The sequence below is a fragment of the Podarcis gaigeae genome, assembly GCF_964106915.1.
Source record: "Podarcis gaigeae genome assembly, chromosome: 10".
In the NCBI taxonomy this organism is placed as follows: Eukaryota; Metazoa; Chordata; class Lepidosauria; order Squamata; family Lacertidae; genus Podarcis; species Podarcis gaigeae.
This window is the reverse complement of record NC_139686.1, coordinates 32,193,386-32,218,422: the sequence shown is the minus strand read 5'-3', so window position 1 is coordinate 32,218,422 and position 25,037 is coordinate 32,193,386. Positions and strand designations below refer to the sequence as shown.

Genomic DNA, 25,037 nt, shown 5'->3' with positions numbered 1-25,037 from the left:
TAGAGCTGGAGTCTGCAACAAATACTTGGCAGGCTGACAGTTTTTAAGATACAGACAGAATGAGGTATCTTTATGTCTCCAGCATTCTCTCATCCAAATAAAACTAAACCTCAGTAGCAATGGTCCTGGAACTTCTCATTGCTCCCTGCAACACGAGAGGAGTGTGTAATATAAAACATTTGCAGAAAGAGCAGAATGGTATCAAGATCTACAAATGCCACACAGCCCCTAGCCCCAACCCAAAGCCGGTGATGGGAAGTGGTGTCTCGTTGCAGGAGAAAATGCCTAATAATCCTGTTCGAGAATTACGCCTGCTTACTCAATTTTATGAAAGCTAGGGGAGGACTAAAATGTACTAAGAGAGCATTCAAGCAGCTATAGGGACTCAGCTACACAGATGGGCGATGGTAAGCTTGTGGCAAATTCAATATATTTTTCAAAACGCTTTTTAAGAAAAGCATTTTCACATCTTCTTTTATATGTGTCTAGATTCCACTTAGGTCTTCATTTTGATTTATAACAGGAGTCATACAAATGTGCTTTAAATCGCAGGATACTGGTGATAAAGACGTTTTCCGCCCTGGCAATCATTTTTTCACAGTGACTGGGTCGAGTTGTCTGCGTGTATCGCTTGAATTAAGAACCTATGGGAGCAGTGCAAAATGTGTGCCTCTCGGAGCAGCTACAAACCAGCCAGCTTCCCAGCTTTGTGAGTAAAATGCAGCCCTGGTGGAGACTGGCTCTCAAGTGGGCCTCTCCTTCCTCCACCCTCCCCGCTCCCCGAAAAAAAAACCACGGCTGCGTCCCCGCCTCTGCTGCGTCGCCAGCGCGCACGCATTCCTGAAGCAAATTGGGACAACGTGGCGCGGGATCAGCGGCGGAACTGTGAGTATGGCTGGCAGTTGCCACCCGGTCGTTATTTGATGCTTCCCTGTCCAGATTCCCCTTCCCTAGCTACCGCCCGCCCGCGCGGTTGCCAGGGGAACAGAGTCCTTGGCGAAACAGTAAAGCAGCCGCGGGTTGTAGTGGTTGCGGATTAGGCCTGCGGGCAAAATGGTGAGGGGCAGGGATGTTTTAAGGGGCTCCTCGGAAAATTGGGCAATGGGGGGGGGGGACGGGACTAACGGAGCCTCATCCCGCCCCCCTCACCTATCTCTGCTCTTTCTTCCCTCCCCTCCGCCTTTTGTAGATGCTCTCGCGGCTCAAGCCCGCCGTCGGGGGCGGCTCTCAGTCCGCTGACAAGCGGAAAAAGAAAGGCAAGCGAATCCCGCAGCTGGAGGAGCTGCTGACCCAGCGGGACTTCACTGGGGCCATCGCCCTACTGGAGGTACCAGGGGCACGGCTTGGAAAATGCGGACCTTGCGCCAAGAACCGACAGAGATGGCGCTGGGTTGTTCGTGGGGATGGACTCAGGGCTGATGGTAGCCTTATGACCAGTGGGAGTTAATGCCTTGGAAATAAGGGGCCTTAACATTCACCCTCCTGTTCCGGCCTTTGATTCCTACAGGTGGAGAGCCTCGGTGCTCCTTTTTTCTTAGCCTGCTTTTATTTTTCCTGCTTTGTGAGGTGTAGGAGGTGAAGTTTGACCACTGCACAGAATTGCGTTCTGCTGGAGACCTGGTACCACTTCCAGAAGATTACTTATACACTCTTAAGTACTGTTCACCATCCTGATACAGTTAGGATGTTAAGCGTGTGTAATGCTGATACTCCAAAGGCTGTGGGATGAGGACAAGAAATCCAATGTTCTCCACACACGAAACCACAGGAGGATGAGCAAAATGGATTACAGTATAAAGAGTTTGCCTGTGAACACTTGCATACCAATATTCATTTAAAGCAGGCATAGGCAAACTCGGCCCTCCAGATGTTTTTGGGACTACAACTCCCATCATCCCTGACCACTGGTCCTGTTAGCTAGGGATGATGGGAGTTGTAGTCCCAAAACACCTGGGGGGCGAGTTTGCCTATGCCTGATTTAAAGCAAGAGTTTTATACCGACTGATTCACTTTCTAATGTCTAAATCAGGGTGGGGAACTTTTTACAGTCCTTCGTGGATAACATTTGAGGGTGGTGGGATATGCCAATATCAGCCATGGCAGGAGGCAAAAGAAAAAACACAGATGGGGCAATGAATGTGATGCATACTTTTGTATAGTAGGCTACAAGCCACACAAAAGTCAGATGTTTCTCTGGCAGTAGTAGATGGTGTGGTGGAGCTGCCCTGCTCACTTGGTCTCCAGTTGCTTTGCTGCTGCAAACCAGGATGGAAAGGGGGAGGGGCAAGCTTGGCACCGTGCAGGCAGATTGTGCCCTGCCAGCACGTTTGCACCATGCCAATCTTGCTGTCACCTCACCCCCTTCTCTGTCTCAGTATGCAGCAGTGATGCAGCTGGAGGGACGTCAAGTGAGTGGCTGTTAGGGACAGGCAGCAGTCCGAGAGGTGGGCAGAAGGGGCAGGGGAGCAGGAGGATGATCCAGGGGAAGGGCCAGCAATTTGTGGGGCTCTGTGTCAGCCAGAGACAGGAAGAGAGGAGGCCAGGACAGAGTTGCAGGAAGACTTGGAGGTGGAAGAGACAGTCCCAGAGAGACTTCTGCTATCCCTCCCCTGATGTCTCCCAAGGACAAGTTGGGGCTTAACGTGACAGGAGCAGGTGGAGCTGTCACACAGGAGAAGTTGCTAGTTGCTTGCATACACCACACCAGATGGGGTTTAAGTGAGTTGGAAGGGTCACGCTGTTGCTCCAATTATCCAGGTTGGAGCATAAGTCTGAAGAAGCAGATGCCTAGTTAGCTAATCAGCAGGTGTGAGGTGTATATCCCTTGCACCTCAGGAGCTGATGTAATTGAGTGCTTTGCCAGTAAAGAACTAAACTTCAAATAGCTTGTCTTCATTGGGGTGGGGTGTGCTCAGGACAGTGGCATAGCCCCACCATTTCCTCTGCTACTATCCTGTTCCCCTCTATAAAAAACACACATCTGTCTCTGTATTGTCCAACAAGGCAAGCAAGAGGTATTATCACAGTTTAAGGACACACCCTTGCCAGGAAAAGCAGCCAAGGAGGCCATGGAAGAGGAACAGTGAAGGGTGTGGTCTAAGGAGGAGGCACTGAGCGTTGGAGAGAAAAGCATTGAGGGCCACATTTTGCCCTGGGCCTGTGGTTCTTCCGTCCCTGGTCTAAATACTAAAGTTTCTGTTTTGATGGAGGCCTATTCTACAGTAAGGCAGAGGCGTATAGCCTTTGTGTTTCTCTGATGAATCATAGAAGTGTAGATTTGGAAGGGACCCCAAGGGACATCTAGTTCAACCCCCTGCAATGCAGGAATCTTTTCCCCTCATGCACTAGACACTGTACCTTTAACGGCTACTTGTAGTTTGGTTTTGGTACTGGCGATGCTGTGACCAACCAATGAATTTCTGCTTATCAAGTTGTTGTTAAAGGCACAGAGTTCAGTTGGGAAAACCAGCTATCAAAGTATTTTAAAAACAAGTTACTGTATGTTACTTGCCTCCAGCCTCCTCGTCACATTTATGTATGTCATAAGGCTTTTGAAGGTGAGCCAGGTTAAAACCCTTGAAAATCTCAACCATTTGTATCATATGTGCCATTACATATTTGTATCATGTGGTTTCATTCTAGAAAGTTGCCAGCATAAAATTACTTTTAGGAATAACTTTCATATGAGAGTATCCGTGTTTGGGCATCATTTTAATCTTAATGTTTTCCTTCTGGAAGTTTAAGCGTCATGTTGGGGAACAAGATGAAGATGCAGACCTCTGGATTGGATATTGTGCTTTTCATCTGGGTGACTACAAGAGAGCACTGGAGGTGAGGTGAGGAAATCCTGCTTCCTTTTGGAAGGAAGGAGGATATTGTCTTAATATAAAAAACAGATGGGAGTGGAAAGAGACCTGTCTTAGAGCAGTTCAGCAAAAAGGCATGCCATTGTACTATAAGTCTTGAAACAGAATGGTATATCCTACACGCTGGATTATGATTATGCATGCTTATGGACTAGTGAATCTGAGAGACATGAGGATGGGAAAGGCAAGATTATTTATTTATTTGACTTACATACTGCACTATTAATCAGGTTAGGTATTGTCAGTTTGCTGCTGCTATTTTCCAAAAGTCTATGTTTGTGTAAAGGAAAATATGTCGGTGTAAAATGAATTGTGTATGTATTTCTTTCCCCATAAGGCAGCACGTTTAATTTTGATTTTTCAAAGCACATTTTAAGAAAACTTTATTTGGGATAGCTTGAAATTGGTGAGTTCTTCCATGTCCCCATCTAATGTAAAAGCTGGTATATATGTAAACCTTGATGGTTAAGAGATCAGGAGCTGGATGAGAAATTGTGTTTATCTCTCCCAAACAGCCTATCCCTTTTTGTGCACAGTATCTCAATTTTCTTTCAACTTCTTTCAACCCTGACTTATGGTCTGGCACTGTTGCACTCATAATTTAGAAGTAGTAAGCAACTTTAAACTCTGTCACATTGAACACAGTTGTAATGCCAACTCTTTCATTAAAGACCTGCATAGTCTGTTTTTCTGGGTTAAAATTTAGTGTGGAAATAAAAAGTAACTCTTGGTCTTGCCTTGGAGGATCTTGGTCAGTTGAAAGTGGTCAATTTGGCTGGTGGCATGCTGAGAACTGGTGTATTGTAGTTAAGCAGGTCAGCACTGGGAATGTATGTCTGTAATCTCCCTCTGCAATTCAGAGGTAATAACACTGATCTGCATTGCTGTAAGGATTCCTGAAAAAATAAACATGAAACATTTAATATGTATACAACATGTTCTCTAAGTGTTAGTAGTACATTTTGCTTGGTAATACACTAGAAGCAAAGAGCAACATTGTTGGTACAGATTGATTGATTTACTAAGAGTATGTATAAAATTCTCAAGATGGCTCAAAACTCAAAATAAAATTTATAATTTCTGTTTGATGGTTACGGCAACAGTATATCAAAAACTGTAACTTGTTTCAGGAATATGAAGATCTGACAAAGCGATCTGGCTGCAACCCTGATGTTTGGGTGAATCTAGCATGCACTTACTTCTTCTTGGGAATGTATACACAAGCTGAACAAGCAGCCTTGAAAGGTAATATTATATATATTTATCTCGGAGTAAGTCCCATCAAGTAAGGTAAAGGTAAAGGTACCCCTGCCCGTACGGGCCAGTCTTGACAGACTCTGGGGTTGTGTGCCCATCTCACTCAAAAGGCCAGGGGCCAGCGCTGTCCGGAGACACTTCCGGGTCACGTGGCCAGCGTGACATCGCTGCTCTGGCGAGCCAGAGCCGCACACGGAAACGCCGTTTACCTTCCCGCTGGTAAGCGGTCCCTATTTATCTACTTGCACCCAGAGGTGCTTTCGAACTGCTAGGTTGGCAGGCGCTGGGACCGAGCAGCGGGAGCGCACCCCGCCGCAGGGATTCGAACCGCTGACCTTTCGATCGGCAAGTCCTAGGCTCTGAGGCTTTAACCCACAGCGCCACCTGCGTCCCTGTCCCATCAAGTAGAAATGTACAAATTTGTGTTGTTAGGGTGGTGCGCCTGAGCAAATTCATAGTGTTAGTCATGAGTATTTACAAACGCTGAACTGCTCCAAGTGTTGGCATTAAATTTTGTTTTATTGCTCTTTTCGGATTTTCTTTCAGCTCCCAAAAGTAGACTTCAGAATCGCCTATTGTTCCATCTAGCACACAAGGTATGTCAGAAACAAAACTATGCAGAGGCAAGTAGTATTTTGTACTTGGAAGTATTCTGAAACTCAGACCCTATCTTTCCCCATCTTCAAATACTACTAGTTTGAATGAGAATCCTGCCCAACTTGTCTAGGTACAGAAAGGTAGGGCAGAGATAGAGGCTGAATAGGCACAGAGGATGAAAACCCAGAAGCGGAGTGGTAAGAAGACCCAAGAAGAAAGAGAGCTAAGGGATAAGTTACCTGTTGGAAGGCTATACTCAGTGGAAAGAGAAGTGGTATCTTAGGGAAATATGGGGTGGAGATGGTAGAGACTTGAAAATATGTGTAGAGAAGCCTTTTATTTAATCACTTGTCTGATAGCCATAGGCAACAAGGAACTGTGTACAGACGAGTGCATGAAATTCCATGTAGGTGAGTGAGAGGGCTAGGAGAGAAGTGCGTCCTTATTCTATGGCAAGCACGAAAAGCAAGTGGGCGACCAGAGAAGAGAAGCCCTGTCCTCTGCAGCCAGCATAGAGATACAGCAAGCCACTGGAAGCACAATAGAGTTCCATCCCCCTTCTGCTAACTTCCAGCAGACTAGTTAAAAAAGGGCTAGTAAGTAGTTGCTTACTGTCAGCTGTATTTATTAGTGTGTATGTAGTATGTCCTGCATCTGTGTAATCCTAGTTCTTATTTCCCATATAGTTTGGTGATGAGAAGAAATTGATGAGCTTTCACCAGAATCTGCAAGACATAACAGAAGATCAGCTAAGCCTAGCCTCTATCCACTATATGCGGTCTCATTACCAAGAGGCTATTGATATATACAAACGTATACTTCTTGATAACAGGTTGGATATATTTTTCTTTCCCAATCTGTCATTCTCTCTACTCTTTGGACATTTTATTGATGGAGAAGGGCTAAAGTTTCAGTGTATCGCTTTCTAACAGTTGGAGTTATACTCTGAGATTCTTGCTTCTTATTATAAATTCATTGTAGTACATCCCACAACACTGGGCCAATGGGATCCAGTAATAAGATTTAAATTTTCCTGGGACCCCCCAGAGTAATTTGGATGAAATTACTTAGCACTAAGATAAGAGATCACAGATTCCTTATATTAGCAATTAGTTCTTATATAAAAGATAACAGAGTTTGGAGATTACAGATCTCAGTGCCTGATGTCATACAATGTCAGGTGACTGACAGGTGGGCATGGTTGCATTCCAGAGGTTTTCTGCTGCTGTCCTTGCCCTTCTGCACTGCAGTTTTTGTCTTCTTTCTTGTGGAATTCAGGTATGCTGCAACACTCTCTGTCATGGCTTCTTTCTTCTGATTTCTAGATGTGACTTTCTGAGCCTGTTTGCCAGCTTCAGATATAGATCGTATTCCACCTTCCAACCTTTTAGCCAAGCGGAACAGTTGTTGAATTTTCCTAAGTTTCTGATTCCCATTGTAACTAGGTTTCTTCTTCACCACCTTTGGGTGTTAGTTTCCTGGGCTCACCTGTTGAATTCCCTGACAATCACAGCCTCTGAATAACCCTGTATTTAACAGAAAGCAACCGTCTTATAATTAAGCATAAACATAAAGCGACTCAACAGTTGCATTTCTTCACTGATGTCTTAAAATATGCTCAGTATTTTAGGTCTTAGTGCATAGGTCTTAGTGATCCCATTTGGGTTGTTGCTTGTAGTTTCAGTAAACTCTTTTTTAATCCTTCTATGCACACACTATTGTTCATAGCAAAAGGCATTTGTAAATGCATTACAAACCATTCTGCCAATGATAGAACATGTATTGAGAATACATATGTGCCGTATTATTTGCACATTTCCATTTAAGAACATTCTGCTTTAGGTGAATTTTCTGCCACTGAATGTAGTTAAATGAAGAAACTTTGATGTCTTGAACTTTGATGTCTTGCAGGGAATACCTGGCTCTCAATGTATATGTTGCCTTGTGCTACTACAAACTGGATTATTATGATGTTTCACAAGAGGTGCTAGCTGTTTACCTTCAGCAAGTTCCTGATAGCACCATTGCTCTTAACTTAAAGGCTTGTAATCATTTCCGACTCTACAATGGGAAGGCTGCTGAGGTATTTTGTTAAAATATTTTTCCCACTAAAGTCATAATCTCCTTCATGCAAGTTTCAGTTTTGAAGTAATATTTCAGTTTCCGTAGAGAAGCTCTAACTTTATGCTTTGTACCTCAGTATGTGGTCTGCCTGACTCTATGTATGTGTTTCTAGTTATGCTGGTGTCACTTCAAATGAATTAGTCATGTGGCAGTTCAGGTCCACAATATAAGATGCAGGACCACTTTCAGAGGGTTGGCATCATTTGGCACCTGTTGAGGCACACTGCCCAAAAGAGGCACTACCTGGCTAACTCCTGGAACCTCATGGCTCTATTTGTCCTAGAATCATAGAATTGTAGAGTTGGAAGGGATCTTAAGGGTCATCTTGTCCAATCCCCTGCAAGGTGGGAATCTCAAGGCAAGTGAGCAGTGACTGGAGCAAGGAGAAGGAGGAGCAATTTCTGCTAGCTTTGTTCTCCCTCTGGGCAGTGGTGCAGATTAGGTTCAACAGGAGAGGTCAAGTGAATGGGCAGCAGTAAAGAAGAGGTGGGACAACTCGGGGAGGGGATGTTGAGAGCATTTTTGTGCAAGCCCTTCCCCCCCAAAATTCTCAAACTGGCTCTGATAATATTTTTTGGAGTAGTGTCAATGGCTACTTCTGTTGATTGCGTGTTCTGTTCTTCCACTCACTGTTTTGCAATTTCTTAAAAAAATTAAGGCAGAACTTAAAAGCTTGATGGACAGTGCTTCAACATCATTTGAGTTTGCTAAGGAACTCATTAAACACAATTTGGTGAGTAACAATTATGAAAGTAACTAGCTTGCATATTTTTTATGAAGTTCCGAATAACATAGGCGGCATTTAAAAGAATGTCTTGTTGGCTGGTCCAAGAAAGTATTGTGTGAGGTGCAAGCAGTCTGTAAACCTAGTCCTCTCTTCCAGTTGCTTCCCCATGTTCAAATGTGCATAACTAACCCCAGCTATGAAAAGGTGGTTTTGTTATCTATAAAGACTCTCCTTAGACAAGTTTCTAAGTATGCACAACTAACTGCGTTTGCCCATATTCAATCTTTATTCTCGTCATCTTTCCCTCTGTTTCTCTCCCCAGCCCCTAGGCCCACCCCAATAACTTATTTTGAAATATTTGCTTATGAAACTAAGATGTCGTGTACAAAAATAAAGATAATTATTTTGAGCTGTGCAGGAATTGGTATTTTCATGATGCACGAATTGTTGAAATTTAGTGGTGGAGTAAATATTTAACTTGTAAAATTCAAAAGCAGAAAATATGACACATTCATAATTCAGCAGAAGCTTGTTGCCTCTTAGTTTAATAAACATTTCAAAATGCATGTACAGTGGAACCTCGGTTTACAAACTTAATCCGTTCCAGAAGTCCGTTCTTAAACTGAAACCATTCTTAAACCGAGGTGTGCTTTCTCTAATGAGGCCTCGCGCCACCACTGCTCTTCCACCGTTCAGCTTCCGTTCTTAGACCGAGGTAAAGTTCTCAAACCAGGACACTACTTCCAGTTTTGCGGAGTTCTTAAACTGAATAGTTTGTAAACAGGACTGTTCTTAAACCAAGGTACCACTGTAAGATGATTCACTGCAGGTTGCTTGCTGCTGTACTAATGCAGTGAGGACTTTCTTCTGCAGGTTGTATTCCGAGGAGGGGAGGGGTCTCTCCAAGTACTGCCTCCGCTGGTTGATGTCATTCCTGAAGCCAGATTGAATTTAGTAATCTACTACCTTCGGCAAGGTAAGCACATCTTCTGGATTTTGACTTCTTTTGTCCCTTAAAGTGATTCTTTTCCACCACATAGGGTACAAGGGGGTCTTTGTTTTGAGGACTGGCATATAGGTTGGTAACTTTTTACAATTAAATAAATTGCTTAGATTCCTAGCTTGTGAAAAAAGACAGTTGTAAATGACTGAAAAAAATAGATCAGCCCAAGAAGATACAGTGGTACCTCGGGTTACATACGCTTCAGGTTACATACGCTTCAGGTTACAGACTCCGCTAACCCAGAAATAGTGCTTCAGGTTAAGAACTTTGCTTCAGGATGAGAACAGAAATCGGGCTCCAGAGGTGCGGCAACAGCGGGAGGCCCCATTAGCTAAAGTGGTGCTTCAGGTTAAGAATAGTTTCAGGTTAAGAACGGACCTCCGGAATGAATTAAGTACTTAATCCGAGATACCACTGTATTCTTTTGCTAGTGGAACATTTCATTTTCCTGAAGTTGCTATGAAATAAGATCTATATGCTTGGTTGCAGTTAGAGGCAGCTGAGCCATCAAAAGATGGCTTTGCAACTGTACTTCCATACAGAGGTTTTATAAGGACTTAAATAAGCACACCTGAGATAAGGAAGCTACATGGCATCTGTCTGCTCCTCACTCCTCTATGTCTATGCAAAATGCCATACAATGTGAGATCTATTTTTTGCCGCATTGTTTTCCATAAACTGCAACCTAGGCATATTAATTGGGAGAATCTGTAACATCTTCTTTGTTGTGATGTTAAATGTTTGTAGTAAAAAAAAACATTTTTAGTAAAAAAAAAAGTCTGCCTAAATTAAGTGTAATTCCAGTTCTTGATTTGTGTGAGTTTTACATTTGAATAAATGTTTAGCCAATTACCTTTTATCTCTTGGTTGTAACAATGATGGGAATTAGCACAAAAAACCCAATTTCTAACATCTTGAGTCAAAACACAGCTCTTCAAAATCTTACCATGCAGTTCTGAGCATATGTATTCAGAAGTAAGTAGGGCTTACTCCCAGGTAAGTGGATTTAGGATTGCAACATTAGTCTATTTTCCCAAAAGGTTGCATTATTTAGTGTCAACGTTTTTGAATCATAAATTCTTCTTAGGTGAAGCTCAGTCACAGGCTGTTAGCCCTCCTCCTGTCCCATCCTCACAGGATGAATAAATGTATGAGAGAAAAGAATGTGATTTTTTTTTTATCTTGCCCCTGCACTGTTCAGAAGGCATCTGCTAGTCCATTAAAAAAAAAGTCTAGTGAACCTTTGCTCTGAAAAAATAGCAGAAAATAAAAAATGACTTAACCCATATTTGTTATAAAGACTAAAGAAATGTATAATCAGCAAGTACACATTTGTTGCAGTTTATGGTTCCTTTTCATCCTTTGTTTTTGAATGCCTTTATGGAAAGATGAGTTATGATGTGGGAAGGTGACATGGGAAACACAATATGCACTGTAATGTGTTCTTTCAGATGATGTGCAGGAAGCCTACAATCTGATTAAAGACCTGGAACCTACAACCCCACAGGTAAAAGAAAAGTTTTGGATATGATTATACATATAATGGAAGACATGGTCATCTAGGATAGGTTCTGTCATAGAGTGGAACATCTTCCTAAAAGAAGATACTTGAATCTGTTTACTTTATTTGGACATAATGTATATCATTCTTGGATCAAAATGAAACAGGCATGCAGATCTTCGTCCGTTTTTAAAAATGGTTGGGTCCAGACTAAAGTTGCAATCCTAACCTCACTTAGTTGGATTGAGTCCCGTTGAATTCAATAGGTCTTACTTCTGAGTAGACATGTTTAGGATTGTACAGTACATTAGTAGCCCTGTTTCCACAGAAATCTTTGTGAAAAGGTAGTCCTGACTTGTCTTAGATTACACTGAAATCAATAGAAACCGAGTGTTAATAGCTTACTCTGGATCTAACTACATATCTTTTAAATGTTTGCACTTTGTTTGATAGAGACGAAAGGATGAGTCGCACAACACATTTGGTCAAAACCTTAAGACATTGTCAAAATGTTTAAGGAGCACAAGAATAGCACAAATAACATATTGCAGTGTCTTTTTTTTTACAGTTTAGAGCTTTATTCCAGATTCATACGAAACTTTAAAACTATTTCAATATGCACTATCTTAATCCATTTAAACATGTGTTCTCATATAATATACTGGCTTAAAACTCCAGGGGAAAATACATAGATCTTAAAACCTATTCTGGTTCTGTACTAAAAGACAGTAAATGGACACAGTATTTTATAGGAAGGGAAGCATTTATTTGACAGACTTTTCAAATTAGGTTCAGAGCTAGTGAATGCCAAAAGAAGAACCGGAAAACAGAGCAGAAGATCTCCCCCCCCCCCCAATTTACAATTTCCCTCCTTTTTATAATGTGTTCTCTGAACTACAGTCTGTGATTATTTCATGCAAATTACTAACTGCGCATGTCCAGATTGATTTTGGTTTATATATTTAATACAGTTACTTAGAAACCATGGAAACAGGCTATTCAGAAATCTATGTATTTGTAAAGCAATTTGAACAGAATACTTCACAAGGTGCTTTAAAGCTTCAGTAAATGGTTGCCTCATTTTATATAATCTTTCTCTAGGAGTATATCCTAAAGGGAGTGGTGAATGCAGTCCTTGGGCAGGAAATGGGCTCAGTGAGTACAATACCTTTTTTACTTCAGTAATTTATGTGGAGTAGATGAGAACACACTGCAATTCAGCTAACAGATTGATTTTGATACTAACTTGCCTCTTGCTCTTTTGTATTTCCTACATATTTGCCAGTGAAAAAATGGAATTGTAAATCATCATATACACTAATGTTGATACTATAGGGTGATATCAGCATGTTTAGAGGAACCTCAGAATGTCTAGAAATAGAAAAAAATATTGGGAGTGGGATTTAAGAAAGCAAAGCCCAAGACACTCCCATGAGGACTGAGTATGCCCTGTGGCCTCAGAATGCAGAGTATTGGTGGAGAGGGAGGGGGAAATGAAAGACTTGATGGTGGAGGAATGAACTATGCTGCACAAAGGCAAGGTTGGATAGCTGGGACACTGAACAGGAATCCTCCATACAATAACATTTTTGTGACAGGTTGAATATTTCTGAAAGCCAATAAACTTAGGCTCTCCAGTCTATGGACAACCAGAGAGACTAAGTTTATTGCCTCTACACATTCTGCCTGAATTCCTTTGGCATCTGCAGGTGGATGAGGAGATAACCAAGGTACTAAAACCCTTTTATTCTCTATTATTAGCTGAAGTCTGTTATCTGGACAATGACTTTTTGTTTTCTTGTAGTGGATTTTAAAAGAGTTCTATTATTTTTACTTATATTATTATTTTAAAAGCCAAATCATAATAATGAACTTTGTTTCTCTATCTGTTTTTACATAACATCTGCATGTAATATTTAGATTGGTCTCCATATTCCAAAGATCTGTCTATGCTCTGCCCCATCACTCAGTGCTTTCATGGATTTCATGTTTCTTTGTTTCTTTTCCAGAGAGACCACTTGAAAATTGCTCAGCAGTTCTTTCAGCTGGTAGGAGGATCTGCCAGTGAATGTGGTATGTTTTAACTTTTCTGTTTTCTCATTCCTTCAGATGTCAATATTGCCAGTGAATGCAACCATTTTGTTACCTGGGACAAGTAAAAAACATGGTTAATATCTTTCTCTGTCTTAGTGACCTGAACCATATATATACACTGTACTTACATCTGCCACCAAAAACAGAGGCCTCATGTCTAGTTCACCTTACTTGGATCATGGCTTAACAATATTGCTCACTTTCCTGACTTTTCTATACATTCCTGCTAGCCGAAAATTCCTAACATAATTAGGAAAAGTTGTAGAAGACATAACAGGAGAATTGAGGAACTCGACACGCAGGTTGCATTTTCACAGATCATCATATGTACATTGTTTAGGTTGATCTTAAATTTGTACATCCCAATCTGCATAGGTTATGAAAGTTCATATCACACTAAGCTCTTTAAGGTACTGCAGTGGACTAATATGGCTGCTTCTCTAAAATATTTTCAATATAATACATAAAGAGAGCCTGCTCTTTCCCCCCTTTATAGGAATCCAGGGTTCAACCATGCATAAGACTGTTTTTACACTAGGATGTTTTCTTGTGTAGTATTGCTTACCTTTTATGCAAATGGGAATGTTTATGCAAGTTCCACTATCCCAAAACAAGAGGACGCCTCTTGCTGGTCAGCTAAGAAACAGAGGAAAATAGTGAAAGAACACCTGACTGAAAGTTCAGTTGGAAACCAATATGTGTAATATGCTATATCAAAAACACTTAGGGCTATTTTTCTCAACTTGTCAAATTTATTCTGAGTGCAGACTTGTTTGCCACAAAGTATAAACTGACCTGGTAGCCAGATTGTGGTTCTGGGCTATTATATATAGAGATGCTAGACTATGTTATCTCAGAAATAAACTAATCAGACTCAAGAATTGTGCATATAACTTCTGTTCTTCAGATACAATCCCCGGGAGACAGTGCATGGCATCTTGCTTCTTTCTGCTCAGGCAGTTTGATGATGTCCTTATTTACCTTAACTCAGTGAAGGTTAGTACATTTTATATCAGTTGGTAGTCTCCTACAAATCTTTGCATGTATTACTTTCTGTGTGTGATGCATAAACTTGCCACACACAAAAATGGAGGTGAAAAGAAGGGATGGTTATCTCAATCACATTTCTGAGAGAGTTTTATTTTAAAATATAAATATATATTCAGCCCTTTGGGGCAAGTGCCCTCATAAGGCAGCATAAAAAAACAGTTGTATAAAACATATAAAAGGAACATCTTAAAATATGCATTGCATCCCTTTGAAAAATTATCACTGAACCATCATCAATTGAATAAAGGCAGATCAAAACAAAAATGCCTTAAGAATTATTTTTAAAACCACCAGTGAAAGGGCAAAATACACTTTATGAATGACTGCGTTTCATAAGTATAGGTCAAGCCCTGAAAATCCAGTACCCATCAGCTTAAGCTTTCTTATTGACAGGACAGAGAGAACGACATGTGATGCTGACTTTTGAGTTTGGACAGGGACATAGATACCTCTTAGAAACTTTGGTGATTATTTCAGCTTTTTTATACACTTACGTAAATGTAGGTGCAGGCCGTACTTTAGATAACCTGATCCCAAATCATTTAACATTGTAAAAGTCTATAAGTGCTTGTGCCTTATTTTTTTGGCATTTTCAGTGAGTACTCGATCATAGTCCCTTTTTTTCTAAGTTCCAGTTTAAACTCCACTATGTATGTAATTAGGATTTTGTGCTTCTGTTGATTGTCATTTGCCGTTCTGTGGACATTAAAGAAAACATTTGGAGCTTTTTCTCCCCCCACTGACTGAGACTTTACCACCCTAAATAATTTACTGCTGTGTGCAAACTTACCTAGGTAAAGGTAAAGGGATCCCTGACCATTAGGTCCAGTCGTGACCAACTCTGGGGTTGCGGCGCTCATCTCGCTTTACTGGCCGAGGGAGCCGACGTACAGCTTCCGGGTCATGTGGCCAGCATGACTAAGCCGCTTCTGGCAAACCAGAGCAGCGCATGGAAATGCCGTTTACCTTCCCGCCGGAGCGGTACCTATTTATCTACTTGCACTTTGACGTGCTTTCGAACTGCTAGGTTGGAAGGAGCAGGGACCAAGCAACGGGAGCTCACCCTGTTGCGGGGATTCGAACCGCCGACCTTCTGATCGGCAAGTCCTAGGCTCTGTGGTTTAACCCACAGCGCCACCCGCATCCCTATCCATGCTTAATTGCAGATATCTAACTTACTATTTTTAAGAACAGTTGTCCTAATACATCTTTGAAAGGTCTCACTGTTTGGACCTGCAAGCCTATTGCAAAGGTTCTCTTATTTATTCCTATAATAACAAATTATTAAAATGAGCAGGTTCAGAAAAGGGCAACCAAAATGAGAAAATGGGTGGATCAACTCTCCTATGGGGAAGGGCTCCAACAGTTGGGACTTTTTACTTTAGAGAAAAGTTGAGTAGGAGGAGACATGATAGAGACAGGATAGACATGTTGGGGGAAAGGTGAATAGGGATCATGGTTTGCTGCTCCCACTAGCACTAGGGGGGAGGAATGAAACAGGAGCAATTTCTGTGTTCAGAATAAACCATTATCTATAGTTTTGTGACATGAGAACTGGGCTGTTGTAGAAATGAATGAAAGAGATGAAAACAGAAGCAAATTAAAAATTAAAGGGCCGCAAAGAGAGTCTAAAAACTGAGTACAATATAGAACTGATTAAATAAAAGTGCTTGAATAAGCAGCTGGTGAGACATACCTGAAGACTGGTAGCACTGAACAAAGCCTGATTCATAATCTGATCATACAGTTAATTTGGTGCTTACACATTCCATTCTGAGTGAGGCTTGGTGTCTGTTGGCATTCTGCCACTTTCTGTTCCCAACCAGTGTGTCTGGGAAGTGCTTTGTACCTCCCACACAGCCAAAGATATCAGCACAAATGACTTTCCCACAACTGGAGGTGAACAGTGCTTTTTCTTGGGCAAGGACTTGGCATGGATGTGGGCAAAAAAGTGCTTTGATCAAGTTCCACTTCTACGTGGTTGTTATTTTGCTACCGTTCTGAAATTCTTAGTCACTTAGGTGTGGTCACCTTAGCCATGTTTATGTAAGGGCAGAACCAAATAGGAAAGTTTATCTGTGAAAGATCTAAGGAATTATCCCAAAGCGCATATGACAGGGATTTAATAAGGATGATTCAATGATCACACAGTAACAGCACAAAATCAGTATCTCCACAGAACTTTAGCATCCCAAGAATCTCCACTTTAATTTTAAAGAGCAAGTGTCTAGATTTCTGTTTGTGAAAATATTTCCAAGTGTGGGAAACCCTAGGTAAAATCTCCTAACTGAGAATTGATGCTGAATGGGGCCAAGCTTTAGTGTACTGACTAATGCCTTGCCCTTCTGCAGTTATACAAATGAGCAGAAATAGCATTTAGGACAATATGCTCTGGGCTGTCCTTTGATACAGAGTATGTGGGCAGGGGGTGTAACTTACCATACAGTACACAGTGGATGCATTCTGACCTCACATTTCCTGAAATTCCAGATCATGGACCATACCTGCTGTCTCATTCTTTCGTGCATCTGGCTTAATAAAATATTTCTGTAAAACAATTTGACATGTTACCTGAACTGGCAATCTGGCTTAAACAATCCAGCCAAATCAGAATCAATCTGTAGTCTGCAATCCTGGTTTGCAGGGATTGCTCACATCACAGTTTTCCAGTTTGAATGTCACAGAAAACTCTGTTTTGGCAAACCAGGAAATGCTATATTAAGTTGAATGCACAAGGGGAGGAGGGTGCATGTGTACATTCGGTTTATTCATGATTAGTGAATGTGACATCTAGCTGCAGCGAATGTAATTAGGGTGGCCAGGCAAAAAAAATAGACAGGCTGCTGCACCTTTAATAGTTGTTAGAAGTTGAGTAGAAATTCATCAAGTGTAGTTGGACTGGTGAAATTCTGTCTTCTACATACAACTTTTAAAGGTTGCTTGTCCTATTTTTCATCTTGTCACACTAAAAGTAACCTATTCATAAAAATGGGTGAAAGAAATCTAGAATCCTATACATATTCTGCATCTCCTATTATGCATATTTGTTGTTGTTTAGTCATTTAGTCATGTCCGACTCTTCGTGACCCCATGGACCAGAGCACACCAGGCACTCCTGTCTTCCACTATCTCCCGCAGTTTGGTCAAACTCATGTTAGTAGCTTCAAGAACACTGTCCAACCATCTCGTCCTCTGTCGTCCCCTTCTCCTTGTGCCCTCCATCTTTCCCAACATCAGGGTCTTTTCCAGGGAGTCTTCTCTTCTCATGAGGTGGCCAAAGTATTGGAGCCGATCTGTCCTTCCAGTGAACACTCAGGGCTGATTTCCTTAAGAATGGGATAGGTTTGATCTTCTTGCAGTCCATGGGACTCTCAAGAGTCTCCTCCAGCACCATAATTCAAAAGCATCAATTCTTCAGTGATCAGCCTTCTTTATGGTCCAGCTCTCACTTCCATACATCACTACAGGGAAAACCATAGTACATCATATATCTCTCCTGCTTTTGACTCCAGTGGCCATTTCTTATGCAATTCTCTTTGGATGTGGGTACACATTAAGTACAGAATACTCATGAATTGCAGCAAATAGGAATACTGCATGCATGAATTACTCACTGTTTTATCAATTTAGTTCTGAAATGGTTTTATCACTTTCCAGGACTGCTTTACTAAGGAACCCAAACTATTTGAACATACAGTACAGTACAGTGGTACCTCAGGTTACATACGCTTCAGGTTACAGACTCCACTAACCCAGAAATAGTGCTTCAGGTTAAGAACTTTCCTTCAGGATGAGAACAGAAATTGTGCTCCGGCGGCATGGCAGCAGCAGGAGTCCCCATTAGCTGAAGTGGTGCTTCAGGTTAAGAACAGTTTCAGGTTAAGTACGGACCTCCGGAACGAATTAAGTACTTAACCCGAGGTACCACTGTAGTATAGTTCTAAGGAGATCTTCAGCACTCACAGAACTAAATTATGGAATTAGACATGAATGTTTTGAAGAGTTGGGTAGAGATTTAGAGAAAGAAGCAGTTTTTTCACAGCAGGATTTAACATGCCCAGAAAGAAATGCATACTAAAGAAAGCTGCCACCCTGCACTTTCTGGCTTGGAACTTACCCCAAATCCATTGTGGCTAGTGCTGTGGAATGTTTCATCTATGTACTGAGTCACAAAGCCATTTGAGCTACTATTTATAAAGGTGTTTTGTTTGTTTTTTTACTCTATTGTCTGGTACATCTTCAAGTTTTAAAGTATGTTTTTTATTTATTGTGCACAACTTATTTTCCAGAGTTACTTCTACAATGATGACACTTTTAACTTTAACTATGCCCAAGCCAAAGCTGCTACTGGCAATACTAGTGAGGCTGAGGAGGTATGTACAGTAGCTTCTTCTTTAAAAACACCACATGCAAGGAGGGAACACACTTCCTGATTACCTTCTGGGTCATCTTGGATATGCTCTGAGGATAGCCTTTTTCTGTTTTACTTCTAAAAATATATAATGCTTAAATGACTGCTATTAATTATCCTTCTGCTTAGACTGACTTTCCCTACGTGTGGCCTTTTTATGTCTTGAAACTTCCTTATATAATGATTCTGTTGAATGTTTAGTTATTTGAGATTCATCTGTATTTTGAAGTAGGCACATACTTATGGTATATATGACACAGCAGATATTGAATGCAAACAGACATTTGTTTTTTCTGTCTGTTTCCCCCTCAGGTGTTCCTCTTGATTCAAAATGAGAAGATAAAGAATGATTTTGTTTATCTCAGCTGGCTAGCTCGCTGCTGTGAGTCACTTTACCCTGTTATAGAATGTAGATTTTTGTTGTTGTTGCATTAGCCCTGTTGCTATCTCTCCTTAAACTTGTTTTAACCTTGTGGGTGGATTTCATTAATTTTTTAGATATAATTGGATACCTTTATAAGAGGCAAGTGCCCTACAAGAAGTAAATCTTGCCATAGCCTGTGAGTAAGCAAGAGTGGTTGGGAGTCTACTCAAGGAAAAGGTGGTGTCTTGGTATCACTTGCAAAATATTTCAGCAGAACAAGTACTGGTAAAAATTCTTGTTTGTTCTTGTTCTTTGGGACAAGTACAGCTGAGACAACTGCAATTAAATTTCCAAACATTTAATTGTTTGGTCCCTGCAGCACTCTACCTTAATTACATTTGTGAGAGAGCAATCTGAAGTTCTCATTAGCTATTGATACCAAATATGCTCACATATTAAGGGTTTCAAAAGGCAGCCATCTTGACAGAAGATCTGGCATGAAATTCAGCCCACATGGCTCTTGCTAACCATAGAGAGTTTGTGATAATTTTATGAAACAGGATATTTTGGCTCAGATTTTGGGTTCAGAGTGATACCTACAGGTGGTACAATACAGTAGAGCAGTGTTTCCCAACCTTGGGCCTCCAGCTGTTTTTGAACTACAATTCCCATCATCCCTAACCACTGGTCTTGCTAGCTAGGGATGATGGGAGTTGTAGGCCAAAAACATCTGGAGGCCCAAGGTTGGGAAATACTGCAGTAGAGAACCCTTAGATGGTTTGTCTTTTAAACATCACCTTTCTTGGCTTCTAAAATAGGAGGGGCAGTTACTTTCTGCCCTGTAACTTTCCAGTTACCCACACAAACATAGGAAGGGGTGAACTTTGACCTCCCAACAGAAAGAGTCAAGATTGGGATGATTCTCAGGTATACGAAGGTGTCCAGAAACACAGTCAGAAGTAGAATATGCCATCTGGTTTCTCAGTAAGGAAGTCAGTCAGGTTCAGACAGGCAGATCTCTATAAAAGCTTCATACATAATCTAGATGAACTTAGACATGGCTGTTACATTGCTGGGGTGGGGGGGAAGCTGGCAAGAATTGCACAAAACTAGGAAATTTTATTTTATGACTTTGGATTCCGGGTCACCTTCAAAGGTAGCCCCACGTAGAGCACATTGCAGTAACCCAAGCTGGAGATAACTAGAGCATGCACCACTGTGGCAAGACAGTCCACGGGCAAGAGCACTGGAGTTACGGAAATTGCAGTGGCAGCTTCTGCCAGCAGGAAGTTATACAATTGAGGTTTTCCAGTGTTACAGTGTGCATGTTTATGTGTGCAGCAATATTGTGCAAAGTGGCTGATGTAATAATATATGCAGAGCTCTGAATTCCTCTCAAAAATGGAATCAGTTGCCTCTTTAGAATCCTGGTTCCTTTACTGAGCTCTGTGAAGAATATTGTAGCAAAATAAATGCTGAATTGGTATCATCCTCTGCCATTGGTAAAAGTGCAGTGGTGTTAGCTGTCATAGCTTATAAGTGTTAATTGGTTTTAGAGTCAACTGTTTCTACTGTGTTTGGTGTTGAGTAACTCTAGGTAAGGGCACTATATTTTTAAGTAGCTGTTGTTGTTCAGTCGTTTAGTCGTGTCCGACTCTTCGTGACCCCATGGACCAGAGCACACCAGGCATAAATAGCTATACCAATGTAAATATATAGTAATCATTATGTGGACAATTATCTATAAGTTTTATTCTTAAAGTGCAGTAGTAATAAGCCTCCTTTCAAAGAATAGTGTAACACCAATATTTCTGGGAACCTTATAAGCATTGCTATTAAATGGACCTTAAAATTATAGACATGATATGAAATAGATACTTATGCTAAACAGAGTATATACAACTAAATGCTTTTATAATCGAATACCATTCATCTGTTTGACCGGTGTTTTTACATGACCACAGAAGAACAATATAAGGAAAAAGAAATTAATGCAACTGGTGTATACTTGTTTGGAATAAGTGTAGAAATACAAGGAGTGTTAACTTCTGTGTACATATTATATAGAGAAGAGCAGAAAAGAGCAACTGGGGTTGAAAACAGGAGGACTACTAACTGAATTTTCTAAGAGACCTTTTTTGTCTATTCAAATGTTCAGCCTGTCACTAGGAGATACCTGCCATGTGCTCAAATTCCAAGGCAGGCATGATATGTCTATAGTTTATGAACATTGTCCCACAGAATCTGAATCTCCTAATTGCAGAATTGTAGAAGCACTGGCCTTTTATATAAATTAAAATAACAGTTCGTTGCCAAAAATTAAAATCCTTAAAAGTTAAATCCTTTATAAAATGTTGCCTTTTCATCCTTTAAATAAACATTTGGGCAATGTGCGATTTCTAACAGACAGATCAGTGGAATGAATGGCCTTAATGTTATGCAGGTTACCTCTGTGCTAATTAGACATGGGATGGATTTCCTGACACTTTTTCGTATCTCCTGATTATTAGAATCTGACTTTTTGTACTGCAGGTAGCAATGGGTGTGTTACATTGCTTTTTACCTTATCTGAATGATAGAAATAAAGACGTGTACCGCTGAGGAATGCTTATCCACTTTTGCAAACACTATGTGATGACATGTCTCCACTAGCTCTAGCTTTTTGTTAATTGCAGACATTATGAATAAGAAACCACGACTAGCCTGGGAGCTGTACCTGAAGATGGAAACCTCAGGAGAGTCTTTCAGCCTTTTGCAACTAATTGCAAATGACTGCTACAAAGTGAGCCTCCCTCTCTCTCTCCCCCCCCCATCACTAGTTATTAGTATCCGTTATTACCCCCTAAGAGACTACTGAAATTTTTTAATGAACTGAATATTTTCCAGCCCTTGGAAAGTTGGAACCTTTTGCCTGCAAAAGCATATACTTTACATCTGAGCAAAATTCTTTCCCTATATTAGTAGTGAATATAAAATTTTAATTCTAAGATTTAAGAAACAAGCACAACAGTGTTAATTGGGAAGCAAACTTCATTCACTAGCATGCTTCACTAGGTATCTAAAGTATTTCAAGCTAAAGCCAATAAAAGTTTCTTGACTTAGGCTTGTTCTTTTACTGCTGTTTTCAAGTTGGCTAGCATTATGATGAATACATTAGTGCGGCTAGATCTAGAGGGGTGTTTAGAACTGTTTGTGCGATTGGCAGATTATTTAGTTGGAGGCATTGTGCTCCTTTATGTGTATGATTTAAGTGTTTCTTTACAGTAGTGTTTTAACACAAGATGATTTTCATAACTTGCCTGTTTATAAAATTGGAGTGTGCCTGATCCCCTGATTGGGATCAGAAAACTTCCACTGGCTCCTGTTATTTGTTCTTCTTACAAATGGCTGTATTATTTTGTATTTCTGATGTAAGATTGGTGCCTTGAGCATATAACTTTTTTTCCTGTACAGATGGGCCAGTTTTACTATTCTGCAAAAGCCTTTGATGTTCTGGAAAGACTGGATCCTAACCCTGAATACTGGGAAGGCAAAAGGGGTGCTTGTGTGGGCATCTTCCAGATGATCATAGCTGGCAGAGAACCCAAGTACGTACACTGATTTTCTTTGTACTACTTTGGGGTCAGTGTCCTGGATTCTTACACTCTTCTAGCTCACTGTTAAATGTTTGTGGAAGGGGCAGGGAACCTTTCTCACCTTGAGGGCCACATTCCTTCTGGGCAATCTTTTTGGGGGCTATGTCCTAGTGGTGGGTGGGGTCCAGGGCAAAAGTGGGCAGAACAAATGTAAAACTTACCTTTGTACAGTATGATAGTTTCTACATGCACTTGCATACCCCTTTCCACCCTTCATTCAGACAAGCAAAATGTATTGAGGGAGCTCAAGGACACATCCCAGTCAGGCAAAAACACTGGGCCAGTTAGGGTTGTGACCTGCGTAGGGTTATGAGGGCCAGATAGGGAGGCCTAGATGGCCTCATTTCACCCCTGGGCTCCCTACCCTGGTTTATAGGAACAGAAGGATGAAGGCCCAGCCCTTTTCAGTTAAAAAGTCCTAATAACTGATATATTGTGTATTGGGAGCCTCATCTGCTTTGCTTTAGTCCTGCTGTTGAAAAAAACAACATCGATACAACTGAAATAAAAGGAGGAATTACCAAGAGATAAATGAAAGAAAAATGTGCAGTAAATAAAAATGTTTAAGAAGGCTTAAACATTACACGTTCACCTCAGTAAGGGCAATAAAAAGAGACACAGGGATAAGCAGCTATCATGCAATGGGACACATACTTTCCAAAGCAATTTGGATACAAAATTGACTAGAAATTTATGGTATCCAACAGTGTTGCTCAGCTGATGGTAGGGGTTCTATCAGCAGAGCAGGGAGGGGAATAGTTTTTAGCCATTTCCCTCTACTGCCCAGAGTGCATTTAAGAAGCTGCAGGGAAGAAGGGCAATTGCTGAAAACTTCTTCACTCGCTGTTTTGCTGACAGAACAGAACTCTTACCATCTGCTGCGTGGCACTTCGCAATACAATCCTTTCTCTTTCAGACTTGTCCTCATTTTTATTTACATCTTTGTCTTTTCTGTCTTCAGAGATACCCTAAGGGAGGTGTTACATCTCTTGAGAAGTACGGGTAACCCGCAGGTAGAGTACATAGTTCGTATAATGAAGAAGTGGGCCAAGGAAAACAGAGTGCCCCTGTAAACCAACATCACCAAAATAATAGAAGTAACTGCCATCTGTGATGTGCCTGACTGGAATATTTGCGGCATCTTCTAGCCTAATACCAGCATTATGCAATGCAAAATATTCAGAATAGATATTTATTTTTATATTGATAACTCTTTTTTAAATTTAAACTGTATGTATTGCATATATTTGTGGGAAGAATGTGTGACTTTGGTTATGCAACATCTCCCAAGTTCCATTTTTTTTTATACTGCAGTTGCTAGTTTTTAACTGTTCATGCTATCTTCAGTCCACGGGTTGTTCTAGTTTTGTATATTCAACAATGCACTGTGTTGGTACTGTACAGAGACTGTTCAAGAACTGGCCTGTGCTGCACACAAATGGACTCTAGTCTCGTATCAGTTCTCAAAGCAAAATACAAAATTAACTCAATAATAGCATTTCATATTAATACTCTTGGAGCCAAATCATGGCCTCGCTCTGGATATTGCAGCAGCAAGACCAGAGGGAGGAGCAAAGGAGCTGTGATTTTCACTCTGGGTACATGCATTATTGTTCTTTCTCACTAAGTCATAACTTGGTTTAGTGTGGTTTGTGATCCGAGTCCTGGTCAGTGATTACAAACAATATATTTCTGAATTGTAACAAAACCCCAGCATATGATAGGATGTCTTTGACTTCAGATGTACTTTTAATTACCGAGGCCTCTTGCATATTGTGAGGCACCTTTTACAGAGACTAGCTGAATCATATGCTGCTCACTTCTTTATCTGGTTCCACAGGGAGGTTTTGTCAATTGATTTAAGAAAGATTGTTAGCTCATGCTATCTACAATTAACATGCTAATCTGAAAGGTACCTACCTTTTCCTGCAAATGTTTGCAATTAGTTTGAGGGATTAGGGGAATTGCTTTCAGATTTTTCTCCTGAAAAGATTTTGAAGAGACACAAAAGAACATACATTGAAAAAACCACAGTAAAATATGCATTGCACACTTGTACAGTTTTTATGTATGTAGTTCAAAATTATTTTTATGCTTCTAACTTTTCAAAAAAAATGTTTGTAATCTGCCCCAAATTTTAATTCTCGGGTGAAATCCCAAAAAAATAAAGAAACTTAGAGAGTAACTCATTATGCATTTTTAAGTACCTTATAAAAATAGAAAATTTGTTCTCTTGTGAATGTGACTAAAATGAATATTGATTGGTATGTGTTGTTATGACTTAATATTATGGATCTTAATTTAAATATAAAATATGCAAGGCACAGCTACAGGTAATGTGTTTGTGCTTTGCAACTGTAACTCTGAAATACACAACTGAAAATTTGTATTTGAGTAAATTTCTTGGA

At 40.6% G+C, this 25,037-nt stretch overlaps 1 protein-coding gene across 3 annotated transcripts; it reads left to right on the top strand.

The window, feature by feature from the left end:
* Nucleotides 1-776: 776 nt before the first annotated feature.
* IFT56 (intraflagellar transport 56) lies at nucleotides 777-25,016 on the top strand. 3 transcript variants are annotated; one of them, XM_083698687.1, is made up of 18 exons: nucleotides 777-885; nucleotides 1,190-1,327; nucleotides 3,739-3,831; nucleotides 4,997-5,111; nucleotides 5,670-5,719; nucleotides 6,407-6,552; nucleotides 7,632-7,803; nucleotides 8,503-8,577; nucleotides 9,445-9,547; nucleotides 11,026-11,081; nucleotides 12,177-12,230; nucleotides 13,085-13,148; nucleotides 14,077-14,165; nucleotides 18,509-18,592; nucleotides 18,943-19,012; nucleotides 21,670-21,776; nucleotides 22,448-22,581; nucleotides 23,591-25,016. In XM_083698687.1, the coding sequence occupies exons 2-18, from the start codon at nucleotides 1,190-1,192 to the stop codon at nucleotides 23,700-23,702; spliced, it is 1,662 nt and encodes a 553-aa protein (XP_083554813.1). In that variant the 5' UTR covers nucleotides 777-885; the 3' UTR covers nucleotides 23,703-25,016. The 3 variants fall into 3 exon arrangements, with proteins under 3 accessions (XP_083554813.1, XP_083554812.1, XP_083554814.1); XM_083698686.1 differs by lacking the exon at nucleotides 777-885 and adding an exon at nucleotides 930-1,056; XM_083698688.1 differs by lacking the exons at nucleotides 777-885; nucleotides 1,190-1,327 and having other exon boundaries at nucleotides 3,745-3,836.
* The last annotated feature ends 21 nt before the right edge of the window (nucleotides 25,017-25,037 follow it).